This window comes from Puma concolor, chromosome A1 (assembly GCF_028749965.1).
Source record: "Puma concolor isolate L17-30 chromosome A1, mPumCon1.1.hap2, whole genome shotgun sequence".
Classification (NCBI taxonomy): domain Eukaryota; kingdom Metazoa; phylum Chordata; class Mammalia; order Carnivora; family Felidae; genus Puma; species Puma concolor.
The window spans coordinates 50737203-50760606 of record NC_141667.1 but is presented as its reverse complement, the minus strand read 5'-3'; the positions used below and the strand labels follow the sequence as shown (position 1 = coordinate 50760606).

Here is a 23404-nt window from a genome sequence, read left to right as displayed (position 1 = left end):
CAGAGTCACACAGCTAGCAAATTGGAAGAGCCTGGGGTCAAAAGCCCGGCAGACTGATTACTGTGTAAGCCCCTATGCTATGTGGCCACACTAAAGTCAAGCCACTGGGTGAGGTCCATGTGGACTGCAGAATCCTGACCTTAAAATCTTTCCCTGGGGTAAAGGAAACATAACACCACAGTAAAGCAGGCAGGTCTGTCTGGGAGAGGCTGGGCACCCACCTGTGGAAATTCAGAGGAGGGGAAGATTAGGGGGAATTCAGAAGAGCCTCACAGAGAAGGGTGCCGTTGAACTGGACCTTGGAGATAGGGCAAGGGGGACTCAGAGGGAGATGGGGAGGGGGCATCATATCAAGCAGAGGATTAAAGATAACTGGAACCAAAGAGTAATGTACAGTAACCCACAAGCCACTCGGCATCCCGGGGCACAGGGGCCAAGAAGTGGGGATAAGGTTAAGCAAGGAAGTCATAAACTCCATTCTTTACAAAGATTTTATGATTCAAAGTTCCTACTGCGATTCCAACTGGCTTTCTTTACCAGGTAGATAAAACCTTGGACAAATTACCATATGTCTGAGAAACTTTTTTAGGATAAAGCAAATCTTATCTCAGCACTTCTGGAGTCTCAGAAGATATACTATTAAAAAAATGTAAGTGTTGTGGTCAAACAAATCTAGGAAGTGGTGCTTACTGAATCCCTGTCTTGGAGAGACACAGTGTACCTAAGTTTATTAAAAGCTCTGAGACATCCTGCAGTTAAACAAACAAACAAACAAAAAACAAAACAATTAAAAAGTCTTTTATGTAGTTCTTTAAACTTATTTGCCCAGAGAACCCTTTTCCAAATGTGAAGACCAATTAACATCCCATGGAAAACTTTGGAAAATGTGGCTGTATTTTGGATTTAAAGAGAAAATGCAGAGAAATCTTCTCCGTTCGTATCTAGGTAAAGTCGTTGATGAATACTGATCCTGGCTCCCCAGGTGTGTCTGTTTTCATAGGTCAAGGGTTCGAGTGACCCACTGTGCCCAGCCATTGTCCTGGAGAGGTCCTGTCCCTTCTCCTAAGGCTTATGCTCCCTAGAGCATGGCTACTATGCAATTTCAGGCCTCAGAGGACTTCATTAATCAAGAGAGAGGCAGCCCCAAGGAGGCTGTCACCATGCGATTGGACCTCCCCCCAGGGTAGTGATTTTAAACCCTAACCATGTCCTGGACAGTCTCTGCAGTGAAAAATTAAAAACAAAAGACCAGAGTGATTTCACAAAAATTGTACCCATGCACTGAATTTTTTCTTTCCTCACCTTATTATAGCTCAGGGTGGCTGGCCCTACCTGACTCTAGATATCTTGCAGTCCTACAGCGATTGTGTGGAGTTGTCTTTTGCGCCATGTACATGCTCAATTTGTGCAAGATATTCCCCCTATTCTGTTCCTGATTAGCTCATAATTCCTACACATGTGGTGGTTCGAGGAAGACCACATTCCACCCTCACTCCAAATTCTCCCAGCTCTGCAAAACTTTTCATTTTGTCTTTGTTCTTACCAAAATGTGAAAACCCTAATGAAAAATGCATGGCCTTTCAAACCAATAGTTTTCTGAGCTTCTGTCAGAGAACATGATCATCCTGCCGCCGGGGAAAATGGCAGAGCCACCTCGGTCTGATGATGTCCTGTGAAGTTTGGCATGTGTTACTCTCTGACAGTGTTGTGTCTTTGTGGAAATCTTCATGGGCCCCACTTGGGCGAGTCAGTGTGCCAACGGCTTTTCTGGAACATTCCAAGCCTCAAACACCCATCCCTCTCACCCACGTAAGTAATCTTGAGGGTTGAAGCACAGATACAGGAAAAACAGCTCCTATAAACCCAGGAGCTTCCCTGCAGTCATGCAGTGGGATTACTTTATAAAAAGGTCTCTTCACAGGTATAGCGGCTTACAGACTACAAACAGCGATCTTGTCCTAAAATGTATTCATCAAGAAGTGTTCTGCATCTGGAGTTTAGGAAGTCACAGAAGAGATGTAGGGAGCTGTGACCCCAGTGTTCTATGCAGAGTGTTGGGTGCAGGTACATACGGGTCTTCTTCTGGAGAGAGATTCCATGGTGTCTGCTAGGCTCTACGAGAAGTCTGAGGGCCAACAAAGGCATGGTAGGAAGGTATGGACAGGCCAAAGCCTCCCCCTAGATACCCTCCAATATGTCTGTTTTTAATTTTAACTGTTCGCTAACATGTATAAACTGGGCTGTTTTGTATTTTAAAACATTCAGATCTCCATCTTCTCTTGAAAGAATTCAGAAAAGCTGGTGGTTGTAAGCAGGCATTTCTGCACAGCAGTGTTGGGGGAGCCCGCTCTAAAGAAGGCATGCCCTTGGCAGAGTCGCTTTGATCCCTACCAGGGCACATCGCTCACTTATGTTCCCAGTCTGGGCTCCCAGGGCATTGGAGTCTGCACCCTCTGTCATCCAGATTAAGAAGCACTGTTAGCTATGGACTAGCACTGTTAGCTTTGCTTTATAACTTTTAATGGGGCCCTAGATTGCTAGATCTTTTTTATTTTTTTTGTTTTTTGTTTTTTTCCTTCTGGCCATCCAGAATTAAAAAAAAAAAAATCCTGATGTTTTCAGGGCCCAATTAATAAACTTAATAAATGTTGGCCAGACCCACTGACCAAATCAGCAGGAAGTTTGTCAGTTGTCTGCTTTGCTTTGCATCGTATTGACACTGCCTGAGCTACCCGGCTGGCTGTCCAATAGGGCACTGCCCTTTAATGCCAGGCACACAAAGTAGATTTTGGTGGAAGGCAAAAGTAAGATTTGCTTCTCTTGCCAGAGGCTTAGAACTCCCACAGAAAGACCTGTCTTTAATAAGGGTGCCGGAACTCACCTCCAGCCTAGATGAAAGATCCTTAGGGAGGCAGAGCCAGGCTGAGCTGTCACAGTGCAAAGAGCCCTTGCCCCCTTGCCTTTGTAGCTATAGCATCTTGGAGTTTCAAGTTAAGGCTTGGGTTGAAAATCTGAGCTCCCCGTTTCAGTCAGATCTAAGGCTCACTTGAATCTTAGGGGGACTGCTTTTCCAACTGATCTCGAATCTTTGGGGGTTTAAGTTGGCCTGCATTTGGCAAGAGACACTTCCTGTTTCTAAGAAAAATGGCTTATGAGGGCTTACGAAAAGACTCCAGGAGCTTTTGGACTGCAGAACGGCTCTTGCAAAACAACATTTGGATGATTTACGTGTATATGAATCAGAAACATGTGGATTAAATTTCCCTGTGAATACAGATGGGTTTAAAAATTAACGGAAAAAGTGTTTGGCAAAATACATTTTTTAATTGAATTTAAAATGTTGGGGGTGGGGGAGGGGAAACAAGAGGGGTGTGGGGACTGCAGGGCTCAGAGGCTCACCTAGCCTCCCCGTGTCTGCAGCAGGATTTGTAGTAGTTGGGGTTTGCTTTAAAAAAGGCACATTCTTTTGGACATGAGAGTTGGGACACGAAGAGAGCCACTTCCTAGACTCAGTCATCACTGACAAGGACATCAATTTAAATTTAGAGTTGCCAACAAAAAGAAAGCAATGACTTTCTCTCTCATCTTTGGAAGCAAAAGATGGCTGCCTCTTGCTTCTAATGGACACATCGCTCTTACCCCCAAAATATTTCAAAGTTGCCATACTGTTTTAACTTTCTTATAGACATCCCTTCATTCCTCATGCTCAGCATATGAAGTATGCTGTATGGGTGGTGCCTTTTTGATGTAAGAAGAAACACAGACCAGAGATGTTAAACAATTAGCATGAGGTCACACAGCTAGTTTGGCAGCAGAAGGGATGGGTTAAAAGTAATAGCAGCTAACCTCTATGAGGTCTTTACTGGAGCTGACGCTGGGCCAAGCACCACACATATGTTATTTTATTTAAATCTCCAACAACCCTAAAAATATCACTGCCCTTACAAATACCGTTAACTGCATTTTCTAGCTGAGGAAGCAGAGGTTCAAGGAAACAAGTAACTACCTCTGGGAGACATACTCAGAAAGCAGGAAAGCCAGAGGTGGAACAGTGGCCTGTCGGATTCCGTGCTTTTCTAAATACCACTGTGTGCGGGCTTCTAACTCAGAGCACTTCCAAAGATTTTTTGATTACCCCAAACTGATTTCATTTCCCCCAGGATCTCACCCCAGCTTTCCTAGGCTATAATTTTCTAAGAACGTGGTCAGACCATTCCAGAACCTTGAGTGCAGCAGTAGTATAGGAGACATCCTGCAGGTTCATGCAAACCTGCCTTCCCCTCCTTTTCCACGTTTTCTCCCAGCTTCATATTCCCCAGAACAAGGCCTGAGGTGGCTGGCATTTCCTTCTCCCCGGTATGAGGGATGAAATATAGGCATTCAGATTGCTGTTCTAGTATTCAGTCTTCGCAAATAGCACAGAGCCGTGGGATGAACTAGTTTTTTATTTTATATTACGGAAGTCACAGGGAGGGGCAAAAAGAGGGACACATTGGAAATTCTCACTAGTTTGCAAGGTTTGGGGCTGCAACTTTCCCAGCGATATTCAAACTCTGCAACTTTCCAGTTATATTTTAAGATTGAAATCAGATTTGGAGGGATGTTTAGCATCTTCTGTTCCATTAAAGACACATACACAGGCTGACTTATCATTTTTAATAAAGTACATGTATATTTTATAACAAAAACTCATTCCAGGGGAGATGAGAGCACATTTGTGACTAATATTCAACCAACATAGTGGTGTGTGGGTGTTTTTTCCCATCTTTTTTTTTTTCCTCAGTGAGAATTTTGGATGCAAAACCATTGACTTTTGTCTTCTTTTTCCACAGCGATATCTGGCATGATCGTTCCTCCCATGTGAAAGAATTGCCTTGAAGAATTTTATTAATGAAGAGGTTGGATTCTGCTACAGAGAGTAATCTGATACAAGTCCCCGAGTGGAACTTTTAACTCAGGCCTTTTTAAGAGGAATCACAATAACTGCAGATTTTTAAACAAACAATATCACCGACCTTGCAAATACTGAAATTGGAAGGGTTCTGCAAGTGCAGTGTTGGTTAAAAGTTGTACCTCCCAAGTATTTGGGGGATATATTTATTCTGTGTTGATAAAAGCAAATCCACTTTTTCATTTTCTTTCTTTTTTTTTTTTAAGCTTAACTCTGCAATCATTTGTCTTTTATAAACCGTAAAGCTGTATACAAGGGACACTATAAATAAGACTCCATGTTTTAATTTATGATGTTTTTAAAGCTGTGTAAAGGGAGAATGAAGTGGTGATATTTACAAAAAAGTAAAAAAAAAAAAAGAAAAGAAGAAAAAAAAAAAAAAAGCTTGTATGGGACAGAATAGGAATGCCAGTTAGATTTTTTAGAAAACTAAGGGTCGGCTTTTGCGCCTTAAAGCATATCAAATGGTAGTTAGCTCAGACAGTGCATTTTCAATATCTAACTTAACATGCCATCCCTTAGCAGTGCAAGCTTATTTATCTCTTTTGTATTGTTGTCTTAAGTAACTGTGTAAATAAATGCAGCCTGGAAAGTTAAAAAGTGATGTAAGTGATCACATTTTTCCCTTCTACTCAAAAATCCAGTGCCTCTAGACAGATTGTTAAAACTGCATATTTAAACCTGATATAATTCTCTCTTTTACTTATGTCAACTTCTTCTGAAGCCAATGGCCTCTGGAGAGCTTGATGGCACACATACTGTGTGAGAATCCCCTATGAGACTGCACGGAACAGGGTCCAGGCACAGAATTAGAATTCCACATTTTGCCCTCCAGTCATCAAGCCAAAATCCCACTCACACGCCGCCATTTGGAAGTTTAAAGTTGACTCATCCTAAATGCTGACTTCATACCAATCCTCCAAAAGCTGACAAAAAGCAACATGGCAGGTATTTCGGATTTCCCATTTGAGATGACACCTCTATCGGTGACCCTCACCATTTGTAACATAATAGATTAGAGGGACAGGTTAAGTGCTTTGGAATTCAGAGTAAAAGGAAACTGGGAGAAAGGAGAAGAAGGTTGAGAGCTCCAAAACATAGTTCTCTGTTCTATGGAATTTTTGCTCTCATTATCTGGGAAGTGTTCTTAAAAGTAAGAATAAATAGCAAAGACGCAGCAAAGCTCTGAGGATGCGTTTGCCTGATATTTTTTTCTTTGCTGTTGTGTTTTGTATGTAGTTATAAATACTGTAGATTTTTTGTGATTTTTGCCAAAGTCGTCGTTCTATTTATACATTTTAATGTCTTAAGACAGTTTTTCAATATCACAAAAAGATTTTACTGCATATTTTGCAAAGAAAAAAAAAGCTCACTACCTTTAGCTTGCACATACTTGCAAAGTTAATTAAAAGGCTTTTTGTTTTCAAGGGGATTTTGTAAAATATCCATATAAATAATGTATTTATCTTTGGAATTTGTACATTGCTTTCCCCTTCTTCCTTTTCCTCCCACTCCCAGGTTATTTTATTGTGTACGTTTGCTATGTGAAAAGTGCGTATTTGTTTGGTCACCTACAGTTGTATTAGCTGTTTCAATGTGATTTTTAAACATTTCATTTATAGTTATTTTTAGTTTTGTTTTAAACCATGCTTCAATTTTTTTTTTATTTCCACCCAAAAGCCATTGTCTATTTTTGTATTATTTGTAAGTTAAGAAGTTTTTTCCAATATATGGCAAAAAAAAAAAAAATAGTAGCATATTATTCTTGTAGCATTTAGTTCTGTAGATTAAAAAAATGTATCCTTTGCTTTGGAAGCTTACAAAAAAAAAAAAAAACCCTAATGCTGTTTTACTCTATTAATATGCATGGAATCTCTCCCTTTGGAGTGACGCATTTTGTGCATTGAATTTCGGGGGAGAAACTTCATAGAAATCAATGAACATACTTTCTTTCCTAAGTCTGCTTGTATATTTCCTCTGTCTTTCACATAAATATAAACCAGCAGATTGGATGCCTTAACAATGCAAATCATATTCATTTCACTTGTACATTGTAACTGTGCACCAGAACTGTCAGTCATCACTAACATTCTAAGAAAAAAGAAAAAGAAAAAAGAAAAAAAAAAACAAAGAAATGGAAAAGCACAAAAGAACTGTTTTGTTACCTTAAGACAATGTAACTTTTTCTAGTAGAGCAAGAAATTTACAACAATGCTGCAACTGTGCATGCCCCCATATGGATTTTGCAATGGTTTTCACTAGACTGTCAGAGTGCGATTTTTATGGGTTGGGGCGGGTGGGGGAGGGGGGTTGTGGGAGGGAAGGGAGGGGGAGGAAAGCTGATTTTTCAAGGTGAGAAATAATAATAATGATGATTAATAATAATAAAAAAAACTGGAAAATGTAAGCAAGGTGGACGCATTGCTTCTCGGTACTCAGAAAAGTTGTCTGAATTCGTGTGGTAAGCGCTGGCCTGAAGATGTATACAATTTAAAGCCATATTTTGTCTGGTGAGCCCCTTAACTGTTTGTGAAGGAATGGTCAGCCGGTGAGGTGTCCGGCTCAGACCCTGACAACAAACGCCACCCATCTGTCAGCCATGTGTAGTGGTTAGAACTTTTCTTGAAAGTCCAAAGAGCCTTTAAAATGTGTATAATTTGTATTCTGTTGCCTCTATTTATATTGATTAGATGAAAAGATGTTCTGGCCCTCTGACCCTCTTTCTTCAACACAAAACTTCTACAAGTAAAAGATGTTCCCCTAAATACAGAATATGGCTTTAAGAGGAAAATGAAATAGAGAATTAAGATTTCAGTTTTGGGGGAAAAATACAGCTTCTGGATGACTGGATTGCCTAACACGCCCTGGCCTCACATTGTACTAGGATGCAGCTTAACGAAGTCATCTCTGAGTCTACTAACCTTTCACCTTCCTATCAAACTTTTTGAATAGACACACACTGTACAGTTCAATTGTTAGAGAACCTAACTACTGTAGAGATTGTTATAATTTTTTTTTTTTGCAAAAATTCAAGCTGTAAAAACTTTTCAACTTTCACAATATTTAATTAAAGTTACTTCCTGTCTGTGATGGCAGCTTCTAGTTGTGTATTCATTTCAATAGTTCAGATGAGCCAAAGTCCAACATATGTAGAAGGTCTGTGTTTGCAATTACTCAGACCAGTGTTGACACCCAGAGAGAAGAAATCTGGGTAGTCCTGAGACACCCACTCTCTTTCTTTGTAAATCCTTGGGGATTTGCCAATCTGGGAATGCAAATTGCACACGCACAGCGTACTGCTGCCCTCTGGCGGCAGCAGATGGATGCGCACATGTGCACACTGGCCCACAGAGGAGCCAGGAGGAGCCTCAACGATTTTACCAGCCAAGCAGTGCAGTCCCCCTATAGTGACTGAATTGTGAGTCCAGGATCTGGCCATTGTAGAATGCCATCCTCCATGCTACGAGTCTGAACCAAGCTCTTCACATACAGCTGCTAATTAGTCCCAGTGAGCCTTCTGGTCAATTAGTTATGTGCCCTGGCTCATTGATGAGGAGGCATGTGTGAACTCAGAAGCTTCTATGATCTACAGCTTTAGATCCCTTGTGGATAAGACACTCTGCTGGATAAAACCAACCAAATCTGGAGTCAAACGTTCCCCAAACACCCAGTAGGCACCTTCTCCTGTTAAATGGTTTCACTTTAAATTCTATCAAAACCATGAGTCTTTCCAGTTGTCCGCCCAATGCTTTCCCTGCTTTTGCAATTGTTGGATATGATAAGGTTAATGATGCTTGTAAAAGGCCTCAAAAACTTAGCAAATAAGCCATAGACCACAGAAACTTGATGACCAGAGCTAATAGGCCATCACACAACCACCATCTCGATCATTTGTGGTGGGCATCATTGATACACTTTTGCTCTAGAATAGAGCCCAACTGGAAGTAATGAAAGAGTGTAATGAACAAGTTAATAAGTAGAGAAGCTATTGTCATTTTCTTAAAAAGGAAATACATGTTGCTTAGTTTGGTCATTTAGTATACATTTTCTTTTGTTTTTGGAATTCTGTATTAGATGCACATCCCTGTATTCGATACAGAAGGTAAAAAAAAAAAAAAAAAAAATTAACAAGAGGCCCCTGCCCCCAGAACACTCACAGTCTCAGAAAAGACAAATCTATGCCCATCAAAGCAGTTTAGAAAGTTGAGAGTGACAGACACATGCGTGTCACACCGCCCCACCGTAGAAAACAGACATCTACACCTCTACACACTGGCCTCCACTTTCCTTAAGGCCTATTTCTTGCAAGCGTTCATTCACTCATCCATTCACATACACTGTGAAGATTTACTATGCACCTGGCACTGGGTGAGGTGTGATAGATTCCACAGTGAGAGCAGTGACGCTGGTCCTGCCCTCATGGAGCTTATAGTTGAGTGGGAAACAGATGTTAAGCCACTACACAAGTCCATACTAACAAACGCACAATGACAATGAAGAAAAAGTCCAGAGTGCTCTGGAAGTATATTACAGTGGGATCTGACTTAACCTGAAGGGCTGGGGAAGGTTTCTAGAGAAAGTGACATTTCAGAGGAAATGTGACGGATTAGGTAACCAGGTTAGGGCAGGCACCTTAGGTAGAGGGAATGAAGGCACTTGTAAGGATGTGAGCTTTGGGGATGGATCTGTGCATTCAGAAACAGAAAGGCTCTGGGACTAGAGTGTGCAGATGTGAGGAGGACACTGCAGAACTTGGAAAGTTCGATTCACAACACGTACCGAGCACCTGATGTATGCTGCTTGGCACTGTACTAGATGCTACGATACACAGGGAAACCAGTCATACTTCCTGCCCATTGGGCCCAAGTCTCAGCTCAGCTTGGCACATAAATTCACAGCCCTGTGTTTGCTGGTAAAGCAAGAGGGGGTGAGCTGGGGTAAAAGCAGGGAGCACCTTGCTTGCTCTAGGCAGTTGCCCCCACATGGGAATGTGGGCCCAGTGAGGTCCATCTTTCATTTTTCAAGAATGCTATATATATTATTGGATTTTTTTTTGGTGTGAAATTTTCATTTTTTAAAAATGTTGTCATCTAATCCAAAAATAGTGTTTTAAAAACACTTCATTGGGCATACAAAATCCATGAGCCTCAAGAATGTTAGTTTGGGACTTCTGGCCAAAAGACAAGTTACTAAAGGAGATGTTTACACAGCCTGACATGAGGGTCATAGTGATCTGCCCTATCCATGGAGATCAAGGAACACTGCAAAGAGGGAATGCCTGAGCGGTGTGAATAGGAGCTCCCTGAGCAGATAAAGGCAAGTAGACCATGGAAGGCCATGGTCAGTGCCTTTGGCTATATGAGAAAAAAATAACTAAAATTAATGCAAAGTAATGGGAATATGGGAAAATGGAATATGTAATTGGGAAAAAAAATCTGTATATTCTGCAGTGGCCACATTCAATGTGAAAATGTATGCATCATTCTCCCCCCATCTCCTTTTGCCTTGCAGAAAGACTCCCACAAGTGAATTCACTTTTAGGTAGACTTCTAGAGAAGTAAAGTCTCTCCAACACACCATGCTCAGGACTGTGCCTGCCTTAGCATGCTTCATATCACACACTTTCTCAAGACTGTTGCTGCTAGAATTATTACCCTCTGTCTCCAAAATCATCAATTTCTCCTTACTCAGAAGTACTTTCTTATCAGCCCACAATCCGATCCCATTTTAAAGGAAAGAAAAGAACTATTTGACCTCACTTTGGTTTCAATGTGCCGCCTTTCCACTCCCTGTTATAGCAAGTGCCCTCAGAGGATTTGTCGGAGTCTGTTGTCTTTCCTCCTTCATTTCTCTTCTTTTGCTCTCCATATGACAACGGATGTTTACTGTAACCATGAGTGGTGGTGAGTCGCAGACGTTGTAAACAGGGATCAAACATATATTTCCCTCGTTGCCACATAAGGAATGAGTTGAAGAGAGGCAGAGGGGAAATGGAGGGTAACTAAGAGGCCGGTGCACATTCAAGGCAAAAAATGAATAGCTTGGACCAAGAGAACAGAAAGGAAGAAAATAGATAGGATTAGAAGTATTGAGCATTGTGATTGTAGTCAACAATAGTGTTATCATATACTTGAAAGTTGCTGACAGAGTAGATCTTATTTGTTCCTACCACAGAAGGAAATGATAATTATGTGACGGGATGAAGGTGTTAGCTAACACTATGGTAGTGATCACATTGGAAGATATAAATGTGGCACCTCAAGCCATTGTACACTGTGTAATTTGAACTTACGCAACGGTTTATGTCAAATATACTCAATAATTTTAAAAAATGGAGAAATACTTAGCGAGAGAGAACCACCAGGATTTGGCAACCGATGCAATGTGGGGATTGAGGGAGGAAAAAAGTCAAGATCAAACTCCATTTTCTGACTGGGGCAACTACTATTAAAGATACGGTTGATTTCTTGGGGTGGTTTCTTTGCTATAAAGCTGTGGAGCTGGGTGGTGAAATCCCTTCCTATTGTTCCGTGTGCTTTCCTTCCCTCTCCCAGCCATGATCTTCTCCAGAGGCTTCTATATTTACATTAGGAATGAAATTCAGTTTCCGGAACTGGAAATATTTTGTTACTTTTTTTTTTTTTTTTTTTTTTTAACTTAAGCATCAAGCAGTTGTATCTCTTTTCTCTGGAGAATTATGCTGCAGTGGGACCGATTTTTATCTACTTGGCATACTTTTTTCCCACCGATTGTAGAATTTCCACATTCTATATTAAGAATGAAAGTTCTGAACCCTGGAATGAACCACAGGCTTGAGGTCGGCTTTCTGCAGGAAATGTCTTGCACAGGGAATTGGGCTAGAAGGAGAATCTAGTACTCCAGAAAGAAGCTGACCAAATGTTAACAAAAAGGAGGGAGTCCCATTGAAGTTGATTTGCTCCATAGGATAGATTTGGGTGGGATCCTGGCAAGGATGGTAGCAGCCATAAGATGAAAGAATGCAAAGGGAAAGGAATTAGAACCGGGCAGCAGCCATGGCTTTCTGTAACATAGGTGTTCATTCAAGATATTCTTACTAAGGGCTTTCTTTGTGTCAGGCACTGTGCTAAGGATTGGGGTGTGATTGTGTCTTAAATAGACACGTTTCCTTCCTCCATTACTGTCTGAGGAGGGCACAGATAGGAATCAAGCAATCACACCAATATATAATTTCACATTGTGGTAAATGTTTCTGTAACCCTAATATATCTGAGAGAGTATATGGCTCTACCTCGGCACACATTCAAGCCTATGTCAACACCCAAATTTAGGTAGAAAGAAATTGGATTTTTTAAAATTCAAATCCCTTAAGGACCATTAAAAATAATCTAAATGTAAAGTTCACAGCAATTCCTATTGAGCTTCTCTTTCCTCTACTATCCTTTTCCTTACTCCTCACCTTATTCAGACACTGGTCTCCTCAACCCATCTGACAAAAAGCCTATTCTGAGTTTGCATGCTTTTTCTTTTTTCCTCCTGTCTTTGCCCATCTCTCTCATTGCATTGCATTGTTCTCACCTATGTCTTTTCCCAGCAAGAAAATCTTTCATCTTCAGTGTAGCTGGGGAAAGGGGAGGTATTGGGATAACCAAATATGATTCCCTTTGGCAGGCTGTGGGAGGGGAAGGTCCATAAATACTTCCTCGTTAATGTTTGACCTGTTATATTCTGAGGGGCAAGACTAGAAAGCCATGAACATATACAGCAAGATGCAGTGATGTGCTCATGCAAGAGAGCAGACCTGACGGAGCAGGAGTTAGCAAGGCAAAGCTGGAGCGAAGTGGAGAGACCATTCTAAATGGAGGCAGCAGTCACCACAGAGTGGATAGCATTCGATTTTCCCACTCACAATGTCCCTCCTTCTCAGTTTATCTCCTCCTTCTGTCATTTCCTTTTTTAATGCATCCCTACATTCTCCTACATTCTTCCCTTCATCTCTGTCTATGCGACACTCCTCATCAGTGTTTGGTTCACTGGTAGCTCTTCAAGCAGAGCCATTACTCTGGTTATTCCCATACCCCTCTGGCTAGCCCCTTCCTTCTCTTTGCCATCACTCCTACCTGCCTCATGAGTGTCTGTGCATGGAATTCTAGGGACTTGGTCAATTTCTCTTCATCCTTTAAAAGCAGCTACAACCAGCTGAAAGATTAGAGATCCCCAATATTGTTCTTTATGATTCAAAGGTTAATGTTCCTACCCTACATTTAATGCCCTAGGAACACTGAGAGCCCAATGTGCTCAACTGAAAAGGCCAATGTTAAGCCCTATTCTCCACAAGGACAGAATATTATGACAGTTTGACATTAAAAATGTCAGTTTGCTTTGTTAAACTTAAGGTGAACCTAGAAAAGAGCGTAAAAATCAACACGGAAATGGTGCAAATGGCAATTGGCATTCTCTTGTTGGGGGCCTACTTTTATATGAGGTGATATTTTAGTAACTTTATAGAAATTTGTTAAATTCTCAATGGTCCTTAACGGTGCAATTATCCTCAATTAAAAGTGAATTGCTCACCAACTTTGTATGAGGACAGAGGGTCTCCATTGGACCTTGAAGCCCATTTGTTTAAGACATATATGGACACAAGATTTGGTATATCTATGGAATGTATTAGCTCAATAATCAATATATGCTAAAGATGGGTTCGAAACAATCACTCAAATTTTCTAATCCTGTTTTTTCCTCATCCATTAAAAAGAAGTGACAATAGTAGTATTTATCTTAAAAGATATCTAAGAAGTTGATGTTAATTAAATAAGGCACATAAGGAGTTATCATTCAGTACCTGGTGCATATTAACCACTCTGTTAGTATTAGAAATTGTGATTCCAGTGTGTGCATGTATGTATGTGTTGAGATATATCTATATCCATATCTGTATCTATATCTATATCTATATCTATATCTATATCTATATCTATATCTATATCTATATCTATATCTATATCTAATCTATACCTAGATATACCTCCACTTCACTCCAGCTTTGCCTTGCTAACTCCTACTCCGTCAGGTCTGCTCTCTTGCATGAGCACAACACTGCATCTTGCTGTATATGTTCATGGCTTTCTAGTCTTGCCCCTCAGAATATAACAGGTCAAACATATTATACTATAACAGGTCAAATATATTACACTATATTTAACTTATCTCAAAATGATAGACATTAAGGTCTCATTTCTCAATATTATATACAACACTATGATGGACCTCCTTGCCTTAAAAAAATAAATTTTTGCAAGTCCTTCTCACTTCTTACAAGCTACCTGTATAGGATCCCTGGCATCCAAAGGGTCACCTTCAAAAAAACGATTCCTCCTTTAACAAAACAAAATGTTTCCAACAGCTCCCATATCAAACCAAAAGATGATGTGTAGTTGATGCGTGTTACAAGCACAACCACAACAATAGATATCCCCCAAATCATTTCTTTTCATTATACTTTAGTACCAGAAAAGGTACCAGTGAGCTCCAGACAGGAGAGAAGAATCATTCTGAATATTGTCACATGCCAAGGGAAGCAAACTCTGGCAATAAGTCTACAGGGCAAGGGGTGCCTGGTTGGCTCAGTCGGTTAAGCTTTAGACTTTGGCTTAGGTCAAATCTCATGGTTTGTGGGTTTGAGCCCCACGTTGGACTCTGTGCTGACAGCTCAGAGCCTGCATCTTGCTTCAGAGTCTGTCTCCCTCTCTCTACGCCCCTTCCCTCTCTGTCTCTCTCAAAAATAAATAAACATTGAAAAAAAATTAAATCTGTAGGGCAAGGGCTTGGCACAGCTGCTCAGTGGGAGAGGATAAGGTGAAAAGAGGGTAACCTGGGGACATGCGGAAGAAGAGTGAAGAGCTATTTCTTACACGTTGGCATCCGTAAATCATCTCTTGTTGTGTGATCCTGCTATGCCCCTTCAGAGTTCAAAAATATAAATGTTACAGGTTGAGGTGAAATGTAATTAGGTGAAGTTTTGATATGATTAACAAAGTCATGAACTCTTAGGAGCTTATTTGCATTCAGAACAAGAAATCTCCTGAAATCACTTATCCCTTCTTTACTCACTCACTCAAATATTTAAGTGGCTAGTATGTGTCCATCATTGTCCTAGGAGCTAGGTGTAAGAGGCACTGGAAAATAATTCAGTAAAAAAAAAAAAAGACAAAAGAAAATTAAGAGACAAGCATGTAATGACAAGTTCAGAAGAGCCCCGTGAGGAAAACTGGCAAGGTGCTGTCTACCTTCTCATCTTACTGATGTTGAGTTTAGCCATGTGACTTATGTACAGGGAACATTAGCTGGCATGATAAAGGCAGAGGCCATAGACATGACTGTGAAGTTTTATTTGGCTCTTACACTCCAGAGATTCACCAGAAGAAGATCTTCCCCCAGGAAGCTGTTGAAACTTCCACCCAGTTCTCAAGTGTCCACACATGGAATAGGCCAGACCCTACTGACAAAAGTTAAGCTTCACTGATCCTCAGCCTGAAGCAGGGTCATGAGCCACTCTGACAGTATTGGCTGTCCCTCACATATACTGCCCTGCAAATCTACAAGCATGAGAATTAATACTTGCTATGGCTACAAGCCCTTGAGCTTTGGAACAATTTGTTATGTGGCATTGATTATAGCAATAGTTGACTGACACAGAAATAGAAACCTAGAAGTGGGTGCAATTATAAGAAAAACCTGAAAAAAATTATTTTCAACCTCGGTGGTAGGTGGTAAGGGAACTATAGGAGATCTGGAGAATAATGACCTGTGTTACTCAATGGTGAAATGTTTAGTAAGCATTTAGTAAAACATGTAGGTGAAGTGGTACCCGTGATAATCTAGAAAGGCAGACATGTACCTATTGACTCAGGGATAGTGTGAGGAGATTCGGAACTGGAATATTAAAAGCCTGAATTGGCTGTAGGTAGTCACATTTGATAAGGTGCCACACGAAAGAGATAAGCTCAGAAAAGAATGGTCTGGTTTACAGACACAACTGAGAGAAAATACAGAGAACTCAGAAAATCGGGGATATGCTGTGTAGAAAGTGATACTGTTTCTCATCTCTGTACTCTCCACCCAGTAAAATACCCTTAAAGTAAAATAAAGCCGGGGGTGGGGGGGTGTGGATAGACCAAGAACACGAGCATTAAGATAAAGCCCAGGAGAATAGAGAGTCTAAATCAAGAGTGTGGCCATTACAACCTTTTTAAAGACCCCTGAAAAGATTACATAGATCCTTTTGGCTGCATAAAGCCCTCTTAGAAAGATCACATAGAAGCTCCAGGTGCCCAAATTAAGAACCACAATTAACCCTAGAGAGAATGGCATTTTTAAAAAGAATTAGGAGTATGACTTCAGTGCATAGAATTTACTGGAATTAAATACATAATCAATCCACTCAGTTTTTGAGACCAGTGCATTGGCAATTATTGTAGCCATCCTGGACTAGAAGAGATTGTGGCTGTTAGAGATGTAAAAAGACATCTCAGCCAGTGAAATTTCTACAGCCAGGAAGAAGACTGAGAATGTTGCTAAATTTCTGAAAGGGAGAAATCCTTCCTTGCTTGCCCTTTTACAAATGACTGAAAAGGAAAAACAAAAGTTCCCCAGAAGGCAGAGTCAAGAGTTGTAGAAAACAATCCTCTAAGAATCTACTTCAAGGAAGCAGAGTGTGGATGGAGTAAAGTTTCCCAACACATTGATGTTGGGTTAGCCATGTGACTTGGTTGGGCCAATGGGATGTTAATGGATATGATGTGAGTGGAGGCCATGTGGCTTGCTCAGGGTGGTTTTGGTCTGGCAGCATTACTGTGGCAATAGCTGACCCAGAAATTCCTTCTCTTGGATAAAACTTGGACCATATCATCCTAATTGACCTTGAATACACAATTAAAGCAGCTCCTTTTAGTCATGTTCTCTGACACCACCACTTACTATTTTCTTCATAGCTCTGTTCTTTTTCTGGAGTTATCTCATTTATGTATTTATTTGTAAGCATTTTTATTTACTGCCATATATGGGTTCCTAGAAATGTACTTGGCTCACAGCAATAATGAGTAGATGCCCTTGGATTTAAAGGTTCCTTCTCTATCATTCTCACAAAGTGAGGTTGCATTTGGGATATTATAGAGCCATTTGGTTTCTGCTTTCAATAATGCTTCAAAATATTGATATAATTAGTGTAAAGGGCATCTTTGATCTGGGATAGTTATAAGTAATTAGGAAGATCCATATGCTATAAGCTCTAATTTAGTGATATCTGGACAACAGCAGAAAGTAGAATCATTTCTCCACAATGATTTAGGAAAGCAAGTAATCTGGGAGACCAAAAGGTTTTTTTTGCTTGAGTTGTGATGAGCAAGATGACTACAGCATTAATTCTAGTATATTCATCTTTAATGTTTTGATTGTTAATTAGGCTGTCTATAGAGAGCAAAATAAAAATTTTTGTACATGACAGAAATTGATGAGATCAAAATGAGGTACCATACAATAAAACTCAGTTATAAGGAATAAAACCTAAGAAATGCCAAGCTTTATTACTCAATGGCCCTCAGGGTACCTCTGCATTTTTTTTGTCCATGGAGATCTCTCAAGACTAGTTGATTCCTTTATTCATTCAACAGACACTATGGAACTGGAAAAACCATGGTGAGCAAAGCCAGAAGTTAGTAGTCTCTGTCTTTCAGGCTCTTTGTCTTCGGCTCTTGTCCAGTGAAACAGGAATGTGTGTGTGTGTGTGTGTGTGTGTGTGTGTGTGTGTGTGTGTGTGTGTATCCTAACTGTTCTGAAGGCTTTATAGGGGATGGAAAACCAGGAGATCATCTAGTTAGATACCTGACTTTGTTTGGTCTACGAAGGAAGTCTTTCCCTGAGAAAATGGTGTTCAAGCTGAGATCCGAAGGATGAATAAGGCAAGAAAGCACATTAAAGAGAGAGTTTATATCATGTGCGATGGACCTGAAATATATCAGCATGGTTGGAGCAAGGGAAAGAGGTGAAAGATGAGGCCAGATAGATGGCAAGACCCAGACCATGCAGAGCTTGGGGTTCGTCAGGAAGGAATTTGATTTTTATCTAAGGAGTAAAAGGAAGCCATTAAAAGGTTGATGGAGAGATTTATCGAGCAGCTTCCAAGAGACTCAGGTAGACATTGCTGACAAATATTGGGGAGCACTTACTTGGAAGACAGTTCTCAAATAACTCTCCTTCCACTAGTGAGCGCCTGTGGATTGGAACGTAATGTAACAAAGTTCTATTTACCTCATCATGTCCAGGATGCCATGTGTCAACTTGTAATAGTTGGTTCACCTTTACCTTTCCACGAAGCCCGTTCTATTTTAAACAATACCCATCAGATCTCGTAAGGCTTGATATTTATTTTATTTCAACTATCACTCTTTTTTGTCAAGTGTAGTCTCACGCACAGCAGGTGAACCTTAATGGTTTAAGGAATAAATAGAAAACTGACGGGCTCACACCCATTAGCTAATGGATTACTAAGCAAAAGGGACTACATTCCACCCCAGTGCACTTAGCCCAGGGTTGCTGGGAATTTTAAAGACTCCAAGCTAATGCTTCATGGGCCCAGGGGAAAGGAGCTCAAACTCAAATATGGCTCTTTTGATAGACAGGTGAATGAATGTGGCTATCATTATGTAATCACACAACTTAGGAGTTATTTATTATCGACTGCACAACACATTCTAGGAACGTATTGGAGGCACTTGGCTTGCCACCTTGGTACGTTTGTTGGCTATAACCTGGCAGACAGAAGGGCTCTGGTGGGCGGATCCCAGCCACCTTGCTTGTACTGACTCCATCGGTGTCCCAATATTTCATGGGAAAATATGTAAGGAAAAGCAGGCTATTTTAAACACATCTCTTTGAGGTAAAGGTGTGTGACATTCTCTTATCTGGAATGCTCCACATCTTTGTAAATTAGCCACCTTGCATGTTTTGCCGAGACCTTCTTTCCACAGACTTTAGTCAGTTGTCTCAGATATATGTGCCTCATTAGCATCTGAGCAATGCAATCACTTTTTTATCCCGAATCTCATGATTTTATTGGGCTATTAAGAGCTTGATTTGTGGTTAGTGGGAACAGCAAGAGAACTCATGCCATTGATCACGTTATCCAGGAGGTGTCCAGCAGAGTGAAGAAACCAGCAAGTGCAGCCCCAGAAACACGCAGGGTGGGGCTGGGCACAGCCCGCACAATGACAAGCCCACCCTCAGAGCTCCAGCTCACACATCACCGGAAGCTATTGGCCCATATGGTGGATTGGGAGGGAGGGGCAGGAAGGGACTGAATATCACCCATTTCCAAAGGAGATTCTCAACATGTTCGTGGTTTCAAGAAAAGGTACCAAAAACATAGTAAAGGGCCACACTAAACTATGTCCAGTCTACCTCAGGAAAATCAGTAACTAATGATCAACCTCTTGATCTTTGCTCTGTTTCAAGGCCAAAGAATCACAATCCCTTAGCAGCAGAAGGGATAACCTTAGAAATTCTTCTTCTAGGGGCGCCTGGGTGGCGCAGTTTGTTAAGCGTCCGACTTCAGCCAGGTCACGATCTTGCGGTCCGTGAGTTCGAGCCCCGCGTCGGGCTCTGGGCTGATGGCTCAGAGCCTGGAGCCTGTTTCCGATTCTGTGTCTCCCTCTCTCTCTGCCCCTCCCCCATTCATGCTCTGTCTCTCTCTGTCCCAAAAATAAATAAACGTTGAAAAAAAAAATTTAAAGAAATTCTTCTTCTAATGCTGTCATTTACAGGATGAGAAGAGATTCAGAAAAGGGCAGCATCATACCTAATGTCACACAGCAAAGGCAGAGCTGGCAATGGAAGTTCTGTCTCAACCCCTAGTATAAGAGCCATTGTTCTCATTTCCTTTTGTGCTCCCCTCATGCCTGGGGAAGGGGAAACAAAGATTTGCCAAGAGGACTTGTAAAGCCAAAGAGTTAAATAAAAACAAAAAAACAAATTACTGAGGGCTTCTCATAAAATAATATCCAAGAAATATAAAAACATGTCATTTTTAGAAAGCCCATGTAATTTCTAATTTCTGAAATCAATTTAATGACCCACCCAGTAATATATGGACAGAATTCTCTGCAAGGATCAGGATAAGTTAATTAGCAAACACACAGATCCAAGCTCCTTCCTCCCAGCACTCAGCCCTTCAGATGAGATGAGCTCTCTTGGAGAAGTCTGGAAGTTAGGAAATGCTTGCAGCTATGTAGGCAAAAGATGAGGGCCCTTTCTGACTGCATTTCTGTATCTCTTCATATTCTGCTCCCCATTAGCAGCAAGTGTGGTCTCTATAAGTTACAAATCAGATCTTAAGAGAAGATCTTATGGGAAAGAGCTGAAAGATGAGGCCAGATAGACGGCAAGACCCAGACCATGCAGAGCATGGTGTTCCCACCACTTACACTGAAGCACCTGCCTCTTTTCAAGGACATAAAGCCTTATAGGATGAGAGCCTTGCTTATCTCTCCAGCTGCATCTCATACCCCTCTCCCATTGGCCCATTTTGTCCCAGGTATAAACCATACTCTTTCCCACCACAGGACCTTTGCACTTGCTCTTTCTTTCACATACAAGGAAGTTTTTCTTTGTATGTCTCGTACCTTCTTATCCTTTAGGGCTTGACTCACATGTCACTTTCTCAAATGCGCTATTTGAATCTCACAAATCCTAACCCTTCTCCAATCCAGATGTGCCTTACCCCAAACTCTTGTGTTTCTTTGTTCTGGCACTTAGCCCAAGTTCTGCTTATTATATACACCTATTTACTTGTTTGCTTGTACCTCCCATTAGAATGTGGGCATCACAAGGGCAAAGCCATGTCTATACCACATCCTCAGCAAATGTTTTGGTGCCTGGTAAAACATAAGTGTTAGTAAGTATTTGGGGAGGAATAAAAAATGATCCTACTCCAGGAACAGAGAAGCACGGGGGTTTTAATTTCTATTTTGCATAGAGAAACTGAGGCCCAGGTAGACCAAGAGCTGTAGCTTATTTTCCCAGGACTCGCAGGTACTGGATGATGACTGGCAGGGCTTTCCCAGAGGCTGCACCTCTAATAGAAAAGATGCTGGCAGGGGCTGCTGTGGAGGTCAGGAAGCGAGGCAGAGTCCCCCACCCCCAGAGTTTTCCAGAGACTTCCTGAGTCTCTGACTAGCTGGTGACTCCTCCTCTTCCCCCTTTCATTTGCACAAGGCCACTGAGCTGTCAGGTAAGTGCAGCACTGGGTCTGATTCCAAAGCTTATGTTTTCTATCAATGAGAATCCACAGACTGGAACTGGCCATGTGAGTGACATGAAAGACTTAAGAGGAGCTGCTTAGTAAGAAGATCCTAGTCATCATGAAGCAGGTACACTGCTGGCCTTGGCTCTTGATGGAAAAACGAGCCGAACAGTCTCGAAGCAAAGGGCAGGTTCATCAAGCTAATACTAATACTAAAAAGGTGTGGACAGCTGGTTCAGTGGTAAGTAGTACCATCTTTGTCTTTCAGATGTCCCCTTCCGCATATCACCCCCCACACTGGTCCAGGTCACAAATTCATAAAATGTTGTGACGGGACACAAAGAAAACAAGTTTCTCTCAGGCTTATGTGCTTGCTCCAAGAGCCCTTAGGAAATGAAGATTGTGGCCATTCACAAAATGTTTGGGAAAGGCCTCATGAATAGACAAAAGAGTCTTTGGAGAATTGGGCTCCCTGTGGAGACCAGAAAGTTCCTCCAGACTTGGGAGAGGCAAGGTGAAGGGAAGCCATGAGGTAGAAATGTGGGGGTCCTGGTGAAGGGCTCTGTCCTCTGCTTCCTTGGGGTGCCCCGAGACCCCTGCAGGAGAAGGGCCAGTGGGGAACAAGGTGGACACGGAGCCCACAAGGAATGCCGGGGCTGAGGGGTGGGCCACAAACAAGGATGCATCAGCAGCAAGCAGCCTGCACCGCAGCTCAGAGAAGAGGCTGCCAAGACCAGAGAGCCGACTTCCCAGAGGTCTGGGAGCACTGCTGATGGCAGGGAACTGAAACTCCCCCTTGGGGAAGAGAGACCTAGGAAACCCCACTCCACGGACATTAGGTTTGTGCCTCATCAGAATGGGATTTGAAAGCAAACTTAGTTTAGGAAAAGGGCAAGTTGCTGTTCTTGCACCCCTGAGAGCAGGGACTTCAAGTGGCCCCTGCTCTGCCATTTCCACAGGGCCTTGGGTGATTTCCGTCGTGAGGCTTGGCTTCTAAATGTGGACTCTCAGAGACTTTGTTCCCTGGGCGGGGAAGGAAACACCAGGACTCCTCCTCCAGTCCCGAGGGGTCAGGGGAACGGTCTCCAGGTCAATCTACACAGGAAGCGCCATTCCCAGAGTGGGGAGCTCCCAGGCACCCGCCATCAGACTGTGGCCTGAACGCCCTCAGCAGGGGTGGGTTCTGTCAGGGGGGCCTGCCGTCCAATTTAAACTGAGTTTCAAGATGATTTTGGAGAAAATTTATACAGTTTACAGGCTTAAAGCGGTCGCTTCATCCCAGAGGACAGGTAGGCGAGGAGAAGGGAGCAGGAACGGCTAACATTATGGAGAGGAGAGGGAAGCAAGGTGTCCCCAGGAGACTGGGAGGAATGAGCCCCCGAGATGCAAGGAGGGCAGATGACAATTGTCAGATGAGTTTCATCACTCAGCTTTGCCTCTACCTGCTCCCAGCTTCTCTGAACAATTTTCCTTTGGGGCCCTAACTTTCCCTGTTTAGTCTTAGCCCAAGAGTGAGTTGGCAGGAAGTTTGAGCAAAATTGTTTTGGGCATCCGGGAGTTATGCATGCAGGCAATGAAATGACATTGTTTCCGCCTTCAAAATAAATAAGAGGGTTTTTGGTCACAGAGAGCTCAGCACCGAGAACTCAGAAATGGCTGAAGCTTCAGACCTCTTGAGTCCCACATCCCCGGTTAGCAAACAAATCTCGGAGACTTGGGGGAAAATATTCCGAATAAAGAAGGTGCAGGAGTCTGAGGAGTTCAGGGCAGGCAATGGATTCTGTCAGCAATGTGAAACTCTTTTCATTTAGACTGCGTAATTACCATGGGATGGAAACCACTCCCCTTATTCCTATGCTCTCCTGCTCAACCAGCGAAGAGAACAAAATTCCCTTGGCTTCGCCTCCAATTCCTTATAATTTTCCAGACTGCTCCACAACAGAATTGTGTGGTTCCAAATGGACAAAGCTTTGTGTTTCCCCTTCTGGTCTCTCTCCTCTCACAAATAAACGGATATTGTAAACACAGCACCTTCGAAAACAAAGTAATGAAACATTCTAAATCCAGCAAAACAGCAACTGCAAAAGAAAATGCACAAAACTATTTGTTCATACTGTGCAGAGACTGGGAAAAAAGGGCAAGGCACATTCTCTGGGCAAAATTCGACCTCTGATATT

The 23404-nt window shown here is 41.9% G+C and overlaps 1 protein-coding gene and 1 long non-coding RNA gene across 9 annotated transcripts in view; one reads left to right on the top strand and one right to left on the bottom strand.

Moving 5' to 3' along the window:
• Window positions 1–8041, top strand: part of EBF1 (EBF transcription factor 1) — a 389133-nt gene extending 381092 nt beyond the window's left edge. For 7 of the 8 annotated variants that reach the window (XM_086705112.1, XM_086704851.1, XM_086705046.1 and 4 more), the window contains one exon: window positions 4833–8041. In XM_086705112.1, coding sequence (XP_086561238.1) covers window positions 4833–4864 — 32 coding nt within the window. In that variant the 3' untranslated portion in view covers window positions 4865–8041. Of the gene's footprint in view, window positions 1–1703; window positions 3332–4832 lie in introns of those variants that run through there. The other variant, XM_086704663.1, reaches the window with a different exon arrangement.
• The window catches only part of LOC147584153 (uncharacterized), a 449134-nt gene that overhangs the window by 27531 nt on the left and 398199 nt on the right, over window positions 1–23404 (bottom strand). The gene's annotated exons all lie outside the window — the stretch shown is intronic.